Raw genomic sequence first — 16,861 nt, 5'->3', positions numbered from 1 at the left:
GTGGATGAACCACCCCAGCCCTCTTCTTTGCTTGGAAGCACTGGAGGGGCAGTGACCAAGTGGGAGGGCTTGCCAACCCTTTTGAGAATGATCTTTTTAGTTCCCTCAACTGCAGAAGCCAGCACCAAATCTAGCTCATTTCAGTAAGCGCTTACAGGAAAGCAGCAAACAGTGTGAGCAGGCACACAGCCTCAGGGGGAGGAAAAAAAAAAAAAAAAGAGCTGCCCTGACTCTCAAAAGTGCATAGAGAACTGTCAAGAGACCCAGTGGTGAGGCCTAGCACTGTCAGATGGAGAAAGATCACACAGACTTAAAGTCTGTAAAAGCTCAGGAGCCGGCTGGTGCACTTTCAGCCACAGCCAAGGGTCATCCCACAATATACGTGCAGCTAACTAGCTTGAAGCCCCTGAAGAGAAGTCTTTATCCGTTGTTCTGGCTTATCTTGCATCTATATTTAGGACAATGCTTATGTTTGGTTACATCCTGTGTGCACAAAAGAGGTACAGTCTGCCTGCACTCACACCTGTGTTACAGATCTGCTCTTTCCTCGCCTATACGTCCAAGTCAGCAAGTCCTTTTCAGAAAAGCAATCTGCCAGATGATTTGATTTTCCTTAACTTACCTGATTGTCTCCTGACAGGAAAGGGAAGAAATCTAAACCTGAAAAGAGCCAAAGAAAAAGAGTCAAGCTTCTCAAAACAAACAAGCACCTCCCAGTTTCCCCCACCAAATTGTGAAATGAAATAAATTTAATCAGCATAAAACTAATGACACTTCAGACGCTCTTTATCACCAGATCTTGGGAGAAATCAGACCTTTAACACCTTAAGACACTAACCTAAAACTTTTCTCTTAAAAAAAAAAAACACTTTATCTTTCATGGTTGTAAAAATATTATTTTGCACAACTGGGTTGTGAAACAACTGTATGTTTGAATCCTCTCGTAATAGTCACAATTGCTGAGAGAGCTGTACCTACAGCTATGAACAGTCAGAAGCTTACCTTGCAAGTCATAAGGCATAGGTGTCATATGGAATGGATGCCTGTAGTCTTGGATAAGCGATGTGTTGATGTAACTGGTGTCAACAGCAGGAAGGCTTGGTGTTCTTGACACAGGAGATGCTTGATGGGGTAAATTCAAAATGCTAGAAAAAGCAAAAGGTTTAAAGAGTAAAATTTAACCTTAAAGCCAAGACTATAAGTACATCATTTCTATATTTCTACTGCTGACCCATGCAGGGCGTGCCTACTCTCAAATTTAACAATCTCAGTACACAGTATGACCATCACGACAGGCATATAACAGCTCCCCTGCTAAGTTTCAAAGCTTCACTAGAGAGCATCAAGATGCTGCTATACCTCAGTGAGTCTGGCAGGGGAAAGAGGTCGAGCATCACATGTTCCCCAAGCTTCTTTCTTGCAAGTAAGATTCTAAATCAGAAAACTGATTCCATTCCAGATTGCCAACCAGATGAAGTTCAGCAAAATTAAAGCAAAGAAAAGCTCAATCTTAATAGAAGAAACTGATGGGACTCACTGCAAACGGCACAGGGATTTCTACTACAAAGATTCTACATATACTCCTAAGCTGGGACAAGACAACCCTAAGGCATTTTGTATCCTAAAAGGAGGTACAAATCTGCCTAACTGTACAACAGTTGTGCTCTATGAGGCAATTAACAATGGAACAGAGCCAAAAAGGCCTTGAAGAGTTTTAAGTGATCATTGAGTGGTTTACATCACTGGAGTAGTAATCAGTTCAACGGCAGGATCCCATAGGTTTAGCTTCAGTTTTCATCCCTACATGTTTATGTAAACAGGGTGCTATTAACAGCTTGGCTACTTAGGGTGTAATCAGGTTATTCTGGCATTCTTTATTACTATGCTACTGGTAGCAGTTATTGTCAAAACCCACACACTCCCATACCACACCCAAGTATGTTTCTCACTGCTCGCTCTCCATATGCGCTGCTTTTATATTTCTCTATGGAAGAAAAGCATTTCCAAAGCCACAAAAACATACCTCTAAGCCACAACCTCTTGCATGGTTTTATACTAGTTTTCACAAATGCAATTAAAACCTGCATCATGTTACACGCTTAACGATGTTAATTTTGCAACTCTAAAAGCATGTATATATACAACTTCATTTTATGGGCTGTATATCCTTCACAGTGCTATGATATATTCTGTCACGTAAAACACACGTATCCAACATTCTTGTACTCCAATTTTTTCAGGCTCTATAAGCCAAGATTGAATTCATTAGTGATGAACTACTAACTTTAAGTATAATTTAGGTACGCTTTATTTTTAAATTTGTCAGTGCTTTGATGCAAATACACTCTTTTTGTATTGGTCCACGTTTTTAACTCTCACCCTTTATTATTTATTGGCGATGCTGGAGATATGGAAGGACAGCTTCTCTTTGCAGATGGTTCCTCCTCCTCTTCATCTGACGAGCTATCAATGGTTAAATCAATCACTTCTACCTTCTTATTTTTGTTTGATTGCTGGTGAGAAGACACCTGATGTTCTAAGGAAGAGCTTATGCATCCTGCACAAGACAACAGTAGCTGTAGTTTAGAACACTACAATCATCATAAGATCACAGCTTACTATACTGCCTCCAGAACCAACTTAGAGACAGCAAACTGACACAACATTACTTATTCCTTAAAAAGTACTATTGACTCCAAGCAGGAATTATTCAAGCAATCTTTCCTGCAAACATGCACCAAGAGCTACCACATGCAAAAATAAGCATATCAAAGTTAAAGGGGTATCGACTCCACAGTCCAACAGCATGACATTCAGTCCACATGTCCCAAAACACGACTTACCATCAACTCCATTGTAAGACGTGGTTACTTCCTGCACCTCCTTCTTCGATCTCATAGGAGCCCATGAGCCATCCTCCTTAAACTGAATTTCATCACAGTCTGTACAATACTTGAGGATTTCCATGAACAACCTGTCAATCAAAATCTTTTAGTATCCATCCTCAAAAAGAGTTTAACTCGTTTCTATCTCAATATCTTTGTTATTAGCCACTCTAAGTTTGAAAAGTGTTGCAAAGGGACTGATAACTTCTGCTGTTTTACCCTTCCCTCATTCACTACCTTATTAAAATGGAGTTAGTTTTTTTTTAAGCTACCTGAAATACAGATCCGCACATTCACTTAAAAGACCTGTTTAGAACACTCCAGATCTCACAGCACAGAACTCTGTATTTCCCAAAACAATGGAAGAATGTAAACAAACATGAAAATAAACATGGGTAAGAGACTGTTGAACAGCATTTAACTGAGACAGCCCATATCTTAAAGCAATCCCTACAGCTGAGTATTTCAGGGCCAGTATTTCCAGAAAGCTCTTTTTGCTTTCTAAGTGAAAGCTTCCTAACAAAGCCTGAGCATGGGAAACTAAACTCACATACTCTTCTCCTATCTGTGTCTCCTAAAGCATCAAGAATCCTGGCACCACATCACTCCCAGTGTGAATTCCAGCTTTTGACCAAGACTATTCATGTGGTTCTGCCTATGAAAGAGCTTTGCTTTAATTAGTGAGAAAGTCTGCTCTTTCCCAGGTTAAAATAGCCTTTTCTCTGGGATGCTACTGTTTTGTCACCTAATCTCCAACATCCACACCTGACAACACAGGGGTAATAAGGATGATACACTGTTTTAATTATTTACTAACTCTTAGTCTTCACTGCTAGAGGCTGAAACTGTTAAGTCTTTACTGCTGTACAGGAGCAAGAATCCTCATAGTTCTTCAGTCCAAAGCAGAAGACCCATAAATCCAAGGGGCCCCGATTCCAAAGCTGCCTGTAGAAGACCCAAAGGTCGCCAAAAGGGCTCGAGAGTGGCTTTCTCCAGCTCTAGTTTTGTTTTTAGCATAAAACACATATTCCTCCGTGTAACCCTACTTGCTGTTCTCCTTTATCACGCTCTGGAAAGATAGCTCCAATCTAAGCAATTAAATTGCAAATTCAGGAATTTGTATCTGTCATTTCCTCATGGAGAGCAACATGTGCTTTCCTAATGCTCTGTAGGTAGGCAGTACCAGGGAATTGATCTCTGTCACTTCCTATATACAGCAACTCCCCAAGTGTGAAATTGTACGTGCATCTAGGGGGTGAGGTGGCAGCACTTATTTGATCTGACACAAATGTCTTATCAATTATGCCAGATTTGTGCAGTTGCTCTATTTAAGGGGAAAAAAAAGTCAGTATGTGCTATTTTCAACTAGGAATCCATCACTACGGAACATGTGAAAGAACAGACAACTTTTAGGCACAATAGTAAAACATTTGTCTGAGATTGGAAGGAATACCTCCCATTATTACAAACCTTCAGTCTTATCACCTCAGTCCTTCCAGAACACTGATAGAAGATGCATCTGGTAAGTAGTTCTTAACATGGAGAAATTCAAACATGTGGCCACTGAGAACAGCTCATAACCAGATAACCAAGACTGCAGAGCAATGTATTCTGTATTGCACAAACACAGTAACAGAAAGTAGAAGTTACATCCTTCATTTTGAGTCCAGTTGTACTTACCCATCAATAATGAGATGTTCATAGGGAGCCTTCTTGTCACAGACAGGGCAAACCCAAGTTGGTTTCTTTTCATTCATCTGAATGTATAAAGTGGCATCAAAACACTGCAGGTGCGAACAAGTCAGAGCCCTGCATGGTATAGTTAGCCGCATTTTACCAAGCTGTAAGGGAAAAAAAGATTGCATCACCTTGTTATTAGATTAACAAACAGGGCTCTTCTGTCTAAAAAGCAGCTGGGACAGGCTGAATTCTACTCCAGAACACGTTCCCAATTCAAAGTTCCAGTTAACATACATGCAATAATACACTGTTCCCTCCCTTCCTCTTTTCTAGGTGTGATTGGCAACACAAATGTTACTAAAGTCACATTTTCAGCCACATTTGATCAAGGAAACTGAGGACTCCATCCCCCTCTATGGTAGTGAGCCCACAGAGCCTACCAACCACCCGCAGCATATCAGTGTCCTGGACAAGTCATGAAAAATAATTCTTCATGCTCATTAGTATTTAAAATCCAATGAATGTGGGTCAGCCCCCTCCTATTCACTCACAGTTGATAAAGCGTGTGCTCAAACTGCTGTCCATATTCCAGCCACCAGGGCACTACTGGAACAACCAGTGGTTAAATTTCAATACTCGGGAGCAAGCACACAGAAGCACACTTGCAGGGTTACAGCTTGTTTCCCAAGTTGTTTTTTTTTTTTTTCTTTTTTTTTCTTTTTTTGTTATTTTCACCACTTTCTCTAAAGATCTGTCAGAAATCAGCTATTTGTGAAATAAACCATACCTATTAACCATTAAGAAACTATTTTATACTCATTCTGCTGGGCTAAACACCATTGTTATGCATACAGTTGAGTTACCCTGAATTTTTTTTGCCTTCTATACAAAATGCAAACAGCTGACCATCCCCTATTATATATTACATCTTTTCAACATCACAAAGGGCTTGCAAAAAAGTAAGTGATAACATAAGCTTTCAGAAGGGAACAGCCTTTCCTTCCTGTTTGCAGGTTTTGAGGGCAGCACAAAGCTTCCAAACTCTTGGTACAAAGAGCACGAGTGGCTGAGCAGAGCAGGCAGACACAGGGGTGCTGCACACAGAAGGTGCACAGACTGGATTTGTCAACAGGAACTGCTTGATTTGGATTAGATAGATTAATGATAACCCAGGCCACAAAATATCAACACATGATTATAACGAATGTAACACTGATTGGACAGTGACGGGCATTTCACATTCATGAGATGAAAAGTTTCTTCAACAGGCAGTTGTTTCTGGAGAAGTTGCACTGTAGGAGGGACTGACTACACCAAAAAGTAATAAAGTCTAAAGGAGACTCCTCCCTACATGACAAAACCACAATGATTTATTAAGAAGCATTGATGCCAACTATTTTGGAGCTAGATAACTGACCAAAATATATGTTATGACTTCACTTGAAGCCTCCAGCCAATTCCAGCAGTGGCTGGGAGGAGGAACTGTTTTTAGTACAGCTTAAGCAAGCAATGTGGTCACGCATACTGATTGTGAGCAATACAAGATGGGTGCCACAGGATGGCACTCAATCTCAGAATATCACAAAACTAAAAACAATATCAAGAACAAAGGCTCTACTCACAGTCCACTACTTCCTCCATGATGCTTTTTTTTTCCTCCCCCTTCTTTGGGATCCCCGTAAGCAGAAATCCCCCCACCCCATCCTCAGTAAATTCAGCTCGATTACAGGACCCTGCTCATTTCTGTCCCCTCCGGCTGTCCGTCACTGTCACAGACCTCACCACCAGATGGAGGAAAGCAGGAACCTCCCTGGGGAGCCTGCAGTAATGGTGCTGGAGCTGGGGCAGCAGAAGGTGCTGCATGTGCCATGTGTCTGGTACCTCTCCCCTAAAATCCATGACCAAGCACATTATTTCTATACCATAATCAGCCCCCAACAAAGCAAGGGCCCCTGACCCACATCTATTATGAATCCTTATCTCCCAGATGGCAGTCAATGGCTCATTTGTCTTTTGGGCACAGAGAGTCTCCTAGCTCAACAAGGATCGAGAGTAAGAGAGCTGGAGATGAAACTGCGTGCTTCTATGTGATGCCAAGGAAAAACAAGACAGGTCAAACACACATGCTGCAGGAAGAACTTAAATACCCCAGTGTCCCAAATTGAAAAGATTTCAACCAGAAACATTTCTGCAGGCTCTTGGTATAGAAATTGTGCCTGTATCTCACAGAAGCCATATGCATGCAGACAAACAGCACACACAGTGTTAACAGGAAAGGTCTCCTTTCCCCATTTTTGGCACCGAACGCCTGGATCAGCTCTGCCACGCCGGCCAAGCTGTGTCAGAACTGACAAAAGGAGAGGTCATAAAAGAAGGGATGCTTCCCAACTTCTGAAAAACTCCCAGCTCTGTTACTGGTTCCTGCCTGCTGTCAGCAAAAGAAACGCTGCATTCATTTCTTTTACAGGCTTACAAAACGTGGCTGTCTTTTCAAGCTAAAAGAACGTACCCAAAACAGGAGTTACAGATTTGTAAACAAAGCTGCTAAACCTATGGTGAAATGCTAGATATAGAATTTTTGTTCAGCTAAATATTTGGTCCTGCTGCAGAGCCTGAGGATTTATTTTTATTCCGAGGGCAGGAGGAGGGAGGAAAAAAAACCCCAAAAAACACAAATCCAAGTGCCTTCCTGAAGCACAGATTCAGCCCAGCCTCTGCCTTCTGCATCTGAGGCAGATCCAGCCAATAGTTAAGGGCAGCTTTTTCTCCGTGCTGCATGGTCTCCGAGGGAGAGCAGGCCTCTGTGCTAAAAAAAGCTCAGCAGCAATCCAAAACACAGTCACAGTAAGCTGCCTGGCTCCACCTTCTATTTTTTTATTATTATTATTACTTTCTGAGGGCAAAATAAAGGTTATCAAGTCTAAACCTGCCACCCTTTTCCAGACATGCAATCCCATTTATTTCGCTCAAGTACAAACATGATAGAACCACACAGAATGAATGAGACAGGAGGATCAGCATCCTCACATCAACAGACTTGAAGATGCACTGATCTTTAAGTTTTGGTTTTGCCGTTGGAAACTAAGTAAGCATTTTCAATGTGCATTTTCAGATCATCCACTTTGCACCCATGCATTAGAAAGCGAGCAGAAAATACAGACAAAAATTTCTCCCTAAGCCAAATGTTTACAAATCTGCAAGTAAAAACATGGAGCTTCCAACAAAACTGCATTCGGAGCTGAGGACAGCCTGAATCCTGCTAGCCATCCTTCTTTCCACAGGACAGTTTGAGAGGTGCAGTCTTTGTTCTGCAGAGCTTTTGCAGTGATGGATTACACCAAGAGCTACGGTGAGATCAGACAGCACTGAGTGAAGAACATGCTGGAAAAAAGCCTACATTTTGTAGAGAGTATTAAAAGGACACAGATAAATATGTGGCTACAGGCTCCATTTCGTATGTCTCTCAAAAAAGAACCAAGAGGAAACAGTGAGAAAAGCGGGGCTTCTGATGAGCTCCAGCCTAATGCCTAGCTGGTGTCTTGTTTCCATCCCTAACATAATTATGAGAAAGCTAAGTAGAATTTGACATCTTCATGTATTTGTAAAATTGCAGTCCTAAAAACAATCTTGTATCTTCCTTCTCTAACATTAACTCATCCAAATCACAGACAGCAAGAAAAAATATGCTTCAAAATACCAAAGCTGAAGAACTTTAATCATTAATAGACACAATTAGGACAAACAGAAGTATGTCAAAAAACTGAGACAGAATAATCTGTGAAGAAACCCAACTGCCTCAAGTGGCAGTTTTGACAAATCAACCATGGCCAAAGCGATAAACTACTTCCAGAGGATGCAAGAGGATTAATTCAAGATAAGGAATATGTGGGCACTTCTAAACTCCTACTGTCATTTAATTCTACTAACTGAATATTTTATTCTGTATTGGAAACTAATAATGTGGTTAAAATATCATGTCTAAAGAATGATAGAAAAAGCAACAGCACTGTCAGCGTGCTTTCCAGAATAACAGAATGCAAACAGCACAACACAAGTTCAACTAAAGCACCTCCACGCATGGAGGTGATATGCTTCAGCATTCCCAGTCTGCAGCAGTTTCAGTGTGGTGTACTGGTTATTGTGTTTCTATGATTATAGGTTACAAGGTTAAGTTTAAGATAAAATTCTGATCTGTAAAAGTAATCCCTGGATCTTATTTACAAGTAAATCCTATTTGTCTATAAATGTGTTATAATTACAGTTCTCCATCCCAATATCAACAGTGAAACCTTAAGAAAAATTGTGAAAATACCACACAAAGATGTACAATAGTCTTTAAAAAACCAAGAATGTAATCACTGTGCTTTTACATACAAAAGCTTTGCTTTGTAAAAAGTTTCTTTACGTTGACAGAGTTGAAGTAGACATTTAATAACTACTGAAATAAACCTCAACTTCCTAAGAATAAAGTCAACTCTCTTTCCATTTCAAAACTGAGAATTTCACGCCAAGCTTGAGCAGCTTGAGCCAAACCAGGAAAATAGATTTATCCTCAATCTTGAGGACAGGTCAAAAAGTTATACTGCAATAAAGATACTGTGTCAATCAATACATAGAATAATCAAGTATTCTGAAGGTGTTTGATGTTTGAAACAAGAGCACCACATCCCAAAGACTTTAAAAGTACACATAATGTTAATACTGTGCAGTTCAGCCAATGATAACAAAGCCAGGTATGAATTATTGCTAAACCCTACATGTACTTGGTTAAAAAAACAGTAAGTCAAGATACAGCAAGTCTGTCACTTCCACACTCATTGGAACTGTACTCCCCCACTTCACCTTTGGTACAAATTTTATCTGAACATTCTCTAGATCACCACTTCATTTTTTCTCTAAGACTATGAAATATTCAACACATACAAATGCATATAATCACCTTTATTGAAAAGACGTTCAACTCTTTGCTAGCAGGCACTGGCTGAAGAGTTGTTTTTAAACAGACAGAATCACCTGCCTTACTGCTGAGAGTGGTGTTACCACAACCAAACACTAGGAACCCAATCTGCACATGTGTATGACCTAGTGATAGATTTAAATGCACACTTACAGATAATTCTGAATTGCACCTTCAAGTTAATGGAATACTCACCTGCTCAGGGGCAAGTCACATGCTTAATTTCAGTACTGGATTCTATTCCCATGAAACTGGCACACAAGCCAACCTTTACCAAAAGCTTGTCCCTAAACAGCCACAGGTTTTTTGCCTTTTTTTTTTTTTTTTTAATCACAATAATTTTTAAGGGAATTAAAAACACTTACTGGACAAAGAAGAGAAACTCTTAAGCTTGTTGTTGCTATTTCACTGTCTGGATCTGCAGTCAGTTTCTCTTTGACTGTTATTTGAAAGAAAGGAAGTTAGTTTCACAGTTGATTTAAAACAAATTTGTTAACAGAAATAAAATAATTCTAAAACGGTATGCTAAGCTTTGCTATATCTGCTGGAGGCAAGCAGTAGTAACCATTGTTTCTAACTTGCACAGTAAAGGTGTAACGTAAGCCATCTTTACCTCTAGAAAGATTATAACTGACAATTTAAGAAAGCTAAAAGCAGGAAAAGCTCTGAAACCAAGATACCTAGAAAAAATATTGATATACAAATGGCTTTTTCCCACTCAAGCAACTGTTCAGTTGAAAGTTATTTAAAAGCCACCACCACAATGAGCAACAGTAACACTGCTGTTAACTTCAACTATTTTTAAAAGAGCTTTAGTAACTCTCACGTGGACAACTCTGTGCAAACCTCTGAAACGTTCATCAAGAAAGCCTCTAATTCAAGACCAAAAATCAAACTGAGAAGTAGGAAATCATAGCAGAAGTACCCTGACAAAACTGGAGCTTTAAATAACTGCAGTGAAACATTAACACTAGTTAATACACTAGCCTTCAGTCTCCACCCAGCCTCTATTTTTATCCAAGAGGACTGCTTTATAAGCAGCCATTGTTTAAGTGAACAAATCAGTTCCACGTTCTTCCTGCTCCGTGAACCATACCTACACCCTCACTGCCCTCTTGCATACAAAAAGTGGTAGCCACCTGGGAAAGGTGGATTTCTGTGCACCATAAGCTACTGCTCAGTACAGTACACCATCGGCTTTGTGGCACTGTAGTTACTGGTGGGCTGATTTCCTCCCTTTCCTGTGGACAACACGCATTATCTGAGCATCTCCCAAAAGAGCATGAAGGAGTACAACCGCAGCAGCTGGCATGTGCTGGTCTTTTCATACCTTCCCAGGAAAAAAAAGGTGCGTAGCAGATTTTGTTTGCATTTTTCTTCCACCACCGCACACTTGTCAGAAAACAACAAAGCAGCAAAGCTCACACCAAGTTTGGAAAGGAGCAGGGAGGGAGCGGAGGGAAATTTTGTGCCAGACTCTCTGGGAGCCCACTCCACAACAGTGTGCCAAGGGAACAAAGAGTGTGTTGATGAAGACCTTCCTCCAGCACTTCAGCATCAAGGTTCAGTCTGTGCCATTTAGTTCAGCTTGCTGAGGTACTGAATTACCAGTTAACTATGTAAATACAGTTGTTGTATTCTGAAGAAACAAAACCAGCATGACTGAACTGAAAGAGATTCTCTTGCATTTTTCTCTTCACTGTGTCAACAGGGTTCCTGGACTGGCTCCTAACACAAACAAAAGCCTCAGAGTCTTTGAATTGGAACTGAATACAAAGAACGCCACTATCAGATTCTCGAAACCCAGAGAATTGTAGGAAGTCCAAGCCTTGGTTAGTACAGCCCTATTTCAAATCTCCATTTACAAAAGCTACTTTTTTAAAGAGCAGTACATCAGACGTACTTAACGCTCTCGAGTGATCGGGGTTCCGTATTCCTTTCGCTCGTAACCTCTGCAGTAGCACCGTAGAGGACAGCTGCTTTACGAGATAGACCGCCATGGAATAGTTCTGCAAAACAGAATAGAAGTTCATTTCTAAAAATGGGATATCATACCATGCAATCGCCAGCAACACCATCACCACCCCAACTCCATAGAAAAACAATGGGAAGGACAGAACACGTGTCACATTAAGGCGCATCAATTACTTTTTGATATAAAGCATTCTCCAGACTTCTCATTCTCACACGCTTGAAATTGAAAAATGGAAGGCTGACCCCCAGCAATTATCATGTACGTTTCCACCAGCAAAACAAACCAGAAAAATGCAGACAATTGTGACATCTGCCACTCCACATAGGATGTAACCAAAACGCAGAGATGGGATTTCAGTCATATATCTTAGCATAAAATTACACAAATTGAAATAGCATCAGAAGCACATTTTAAATATTTCATTCTTACAATGAATGCATCTCACATCGTTAAAAACCACTACTGCTTTAACTTGTTTGTTTAATGCCTCAATTAGTATAGAAGTTAGAAAAAAAGCTAATTAACATTGTGAAATTATTTACAGACAGCTTGAATCTACAAAGCTAGGAACTTGCCCAAGGCATCTTGTACAGAAGGCTCTTGAAACAGATTGTGTAAAAATCACAATTAGGACTTCAGGAAAGGTAGAGTACGCTAGTTGAGACGTGCAATTGACACTTCAGGGAAGGTGGGGAGAGGAATTCAGATTTTGTACTACGCAGGCACATCTGAAAATAGAGCAGTTCCTCACATTTAACTGTCCAGGGCTCAAACAGCCACGTTAGGAAGCATTCTATCTAATGAGAGGGGAAGTTCTGACTGGCACATAACTCCCATGAAGCACGCTAAGAATTTGCCCCTATCTTCAGTCTCATATTTTAAGTTGGAAGCTAGCCAGTATATTCTTTTATAACTGGTATCTACGAAGGCTAAGGAAATTGCTAGGTCACTGAAAAGTAGCTTAGAGGCCACACACTTGTGACATTTCTTTTCCTTAAATCCTCATTTGTATTCTTAAGAAAAAGCACAGCATTGGATTGAAAGGGGTAACATCAGTGTGTACAGGCACTCCTGCAACAGAAACCAAAATGGATTTAAAAATAAATGCTTATTTCTGATACCTGTGGTTCTCATTAGATAAAAGACGACTTTGAAAAAAATCACTCAGCCACCATTTATTCTGTAATCTGAATGGAGATTGTTTTACGCTCCACAAGAAATCCATCATGACAGAGAGGGAATGAAATACCATCATGATGTTTTACAACTGCCTATTGTGCATGACTGGGCTGAAAGCATTCTTCCACTTTGGTTCAGGAATCCTGGGCTTTGCACTCAGACAACCGTTTGGACCAAGTTTCACCCCAAAACAGTTCTCAGGACCTCAAAAAACAGGTCGGTTGCAATGGCAAAGCCACAGTTTTTTCAAGCACATATCAACTCTGTAACGCATAACCAGTGGTTATTTGTCATCACTGAATGTAAGGCACTAATTCAGGGACTAACTTATTCAATTACGCTTTTGCACCACGTTCTGGATTTAATTAGTGCAGGGGAACATCGGCAATTTAATAGCATCAATTGTAACATCCTGACACTGTCCCTACAGACAAGAAAAAGCTAGAAAACCATGACTTTTTAAATATTAAATAGAAGGACAGCATTTGTGAGAACAGAAATGTGAGAGAAATTTAACGTGAACCCTACCGAGCTGCTATGCTTTGTGTCTACGTTTACAAGGTTATAAGCCACCATTCCATACACAACACTGCATTTGTTTCTCAAGTGTCCAAAACCAGGAAGAGCCTAATGCCTGAAGTTATGACAAGCAAATTGTCTGGGCCCCGACTCACAGAGACAGCTGGGTGAGAGGTAAGGAGGGACAGCTCACACCAATAAAAAAATCGAGGACTACTGACCTAAGGGAGCATGTCTTATCAGCCTAGCCTGAAGTAACAGAGTAATACAGTCAATACAAGGAAGAATCCACTGCGAAACCACGAACTATTTCCTGCACAATTAATCTTTTCTTTCAAATCCTTCGAGCAGATGCCAAGGCAGAAATTAGTAAGCTTTAGACACCAAACAAAGTTACTTACTCTTCCAATTTCTGCAGTCCACGAAACAACGATTGTGTTTGGTACCGTCGTAGACAATCTGACGAGTGAGGTAATGTTGATTGGTCTGCTAGGTCGCTTTGGTTCAACACCATTTTTGGTTGGTGGAAGATAGCCCTAGAAATCAAAGGACTTTCTCCCTCAGCAAAAGAAGAACAGTGATTTCGCCTTCTCCCTCCCTGCTCCCCACAGCCCTGCCACAATACGTGGCTCTGACACCTCTTTCTCGGTGCTCTCATTGCATGTGCCTGGCTAACACTGCCCAGCCCAACCCCATGCTCTGCTCCAGTCCTCCAAGTCTGCACCTTATTCTTCAGGCCTATCAGTCAGCAATGCTCCACTCCCAGCATGCGTGAACTCCGAAACAGAGCCCCATGTTAGCCAGACTCACAGGATGTTTATCAAACAAAAACTTACTGTCAAGCTTTCAGAATATCAGTCTCCTTGATCTGCTGGCTGGTCTCCTGAGAAACAATTTACTTAACTATTTTTTATTCCTCTACCTTCATTCAAATGCTCCAAAATGTGAAAACAAAGGTTAGGATAAATTCTCAGGCAAGTTTCTGACAGACAGCTCTTAACAATGCTATCCAATTATGTATGTCAAAATAACATCTTACTTACTGGAAGGCTGCATGGTTTCCCATTTACTTTCACACACAGATTGGGTGGGAAGTGATCTTCTTGTGGACAACTGGTTTCTGATAAACAAAACCTAAAAGCAAAGAGCTTCCATCACCTTTCACTAATAAAATGATTTAAAAGCCATCTCTTCCTAGAAGGACTGTTTCCCCCCCCCACTGAATTGTGAAAACATGCCAAATCTTGCTAAATACAGTCCCCAAACTAGCTGTATGGATCATTAAGCAGGAAAGCCCCCCAAATTACAGGTTTAGGTCAAGAAGGCTGTAGGTTCCGCCTCAGATTTCTTGAATTCCTCAGGCTGGGTCTGTCTAACAACAGACTCATTTAGGTATGCAGGTTCTTGTTACAAAAGATGGAATAAATAAATAAGCTGAATAAAATGAGCTGGTTACAGCTAAGTTCACGCAGTATTTTTGATGTGCCAGATATTCGGCCACCAGGAGCAATGAAAATGCTGCATGAAACAGAATTAAGGTTAGGCCTGTCCTTCCCAAAGCAGCCAACAGCAATCTTTATTCACGAAAACAGCAGGATGAGACACTTCCCCATATACAGTCCTTTGCTTTCCTCTATACTTTTCTTTAAAAGGGAAGTAATAAAAATAATTTAAGAAAAAAAAAAATCACAGTATTGAGAACAGGCCATACAAATACATACCTTAGCTGGACCTGTACTGTGAAGTCGCATTTGGTCCCAGAAATATCCCTAGCAAAGAAAGAAAACAGGTTTAGACGCACTGCTTTGTACAATAGGTTTGTCAGTGTTTTGTCAGACATTGCTTTAAGTCAGATCTCTGCAAAGCCCTTTACGCACCACACTTTCCTTCTGGTCAGTCAAAACACAATTCCCAAGGTACAGACTACATTTTATTTTTCAAAGGGAATAAACCAGTTACAGTCTCACCTGACCTCTACCATTTCCTTTTTTTGGTATAGTATAGAGAAAATACTGATGGTAGCCGTGAGGAACATCTTTATACTGAATAAACATAGAACTCGACAAAGGATCTGACTCGTGGTGAAAAGGGCTGCAAGTAGGAGAGTTCTGTATTTGCACAGCACTTACTGCAAGAGAAACCACAGCACAGCAAAGGTATTTCATTCCACACCCCTTTCTCCTCCATCAGTTTACACACAAAGGAGAAAAGAATTCCCCACACGAGCATCCTCTGAGCACTACGTACACTGAAGATCGCATTTGAAAAATGAAAACTATTGTAAGCTGAGTTTTGGGTATTTTTAAGGATTCTGTAATATTTAAATACTGTATTACTGGTCAAACTCACATTGAACTGCTGATTTGCTGCACTTGCTGTGGCGTCAGTGCAAATGCAAAGCAGGTTTCTCGAAATCGCTGACTGTTATCTGATGCTGGAAGAAAACAAGAGATCATTGCCTTAAAACAGTAAATACAGAATAATTAACAACAGTCTCCTTTCGTTAAAGCGTGTACATATATATACATAACACATTTATAGCCCAATAATCTGATACACATCTGCTTTTGTAAGCAATTTTGGAGCCAAGATGGAATTTGTCATTTAATCCCTCTTGTAAATAAAAACAACTGTTATATTTATATATAAAGTATACATTAAAAAAGCAATGCAGGTATCAGCAAAGCTGAGATAAATCAGCTCAAGACTTTATCAGTCACAGTAGCAGCATTAAGCATTTGATATTAAATGAAAAAATTAAGGAATTCTCAATCACTTCATTTCCTTTAACACACAAGATCATGGGTTACCTCATAAAAGCATACGGAGGGACTGCAAAGTACAACTATGCAATTTCTCATGGTTGCAGAAGCTATTTTATAGGGTTAGGTGCACCAAATATACACTATGCAAGCAAACATGAAACACACAGCAGCGAAGTCTGGCTTTCAAGTCCTTCAACTCTGCACTACATACTCCACAACAATACAAACAGTGTTTAAGAATTAATGCACCTGCTGAAAAAAATCAAAGAAACATTAAGCATCTCCAAAATAGTGCTTCGAAGGCACGCCCTCCCCCAGGGCGGGGGCACTGCCACAAAGCCTCACTGCATCCAAAGCAAAGGAAATGGCCTGAAACAAACAAACAGGATCCCACATCACCTCCCTGCAGAAATGTCCAACGGGTTACAGCTTTTACTCCTACATGTGTGCTGATGAGTTCACCATTCAGTTCTACTCTTAATAATGGCATGGGGTTACACACAACTCTGGTTCTGAGCACTCAAATGTATCATTTCTGATTTACTCTACTACACGTCCTAACTCATCCTTGAGTGACAGATGAGTGACAACTTCAGGGCGATACTTCAGATACTCCCTTGAAGTCAGTACGTGGTAGGCTGGGGCCAGCAACAGAATAGTGGCTAACTCGGTGTAAATACTAGCAGCAGTAATTTCACTCCATGACATTTGTACTTTCTCTGCACAACAATGCTGCAAGCCCTGTGCATTTTTGGCACTCCATGCAACAACCACATGCTGCTCGTGGATCGGTCGCTCCAAAGCTGGTGGATGAGTATAGGTAGAACATGCTGCACAAGAATTTTGGTAAAAATATTAGCTATTGTTATAAGCATTAAGTTATCTGAAGAAACACTTATAT

General features: G+C 40.5%; 1 protein-coding gene across 6 annotated transcripts in view; it reads right to left on the bottom strand.

Moving 5' to 3' along the window:
• Nucleotides 1-16,861, bottom strand: part of PIAS1 (protein inhibitor of activated STAT 1) — a 66,924-nt gene that overhangs the window by 4,865 nt on the left and 45,198 nt on the right. For all 6 annotated transcript variants that reach the window (XM_025153870.3, XM_046899082.1, XM_015292123.4 and 3 more), the window contains exons 3-13: nucleotides 15,545-15,629; nucleotides 14,917-14,964; nucleotides 14,239-14,329; nucleotides 13,597-13,731; nucleotides 11,426-11,531; nucleotides 9,888-9,961; nucleotides 4,566-4,726; nucleotides 2,844-2,974; nucleotides 2,380-2,557; nucleotides 1,003-1,145; nucleotides 623-660 (exon numbers count right to left, since the gene is read on the bottom strand). In XM_025153870.3, the coding sequence (XP_025009638.1) occupies nucleotides 623-660; nucleotides 1,003-1,145; nucleotides 2,380-2,557; nucleotides 2,844-2,974; nucleotides 4,566-4,726; nucleotides 9,888-9,961; nucleotides 11,426-11,531; nucleotides 13,597-13,731; nucleotides 14,239-14,329; nucleotides 14,917-14,964; nucleotides 15,545-15,629 (1,190 nt within the window). The remainder of the gene's footprint in view (nucleotides 1-622; nucleotides 661-1,002; nucleotides 1,146-2,379; nucleotides 2,558-2,843; nucleotides 2,975-4,565; nucleotides 4,727-9,887; nucleotides 9,962-11,425; nucleotides 11,532-13,596; nucleotides 13,732-14,238; nucleotides 14,330-14,916; nucleotides 14,965-15,544; nucleotides 15,630-16,861) is intronic.

The sequence above is a fragment of the Gallus gallus genome, chromosome 10, assembly GCF_016699485.2.
Source record: "Gallus gallus isolate bGalGal1 chromosome 10, bGalGal1.mat.broiler.GRCg7b, whole genome shotgun sequence".
Classification (NCBI taxonomy): Eukaryota; Metazoa; Chordata; class Aves; order Galliformes; family Phasianidae; genus Gallus; species Gallus gallus.
Note: the sequence above shows the minus strand (reverse complement) of the source record. Positions and strands in the feature narration are given on the sequence as shown.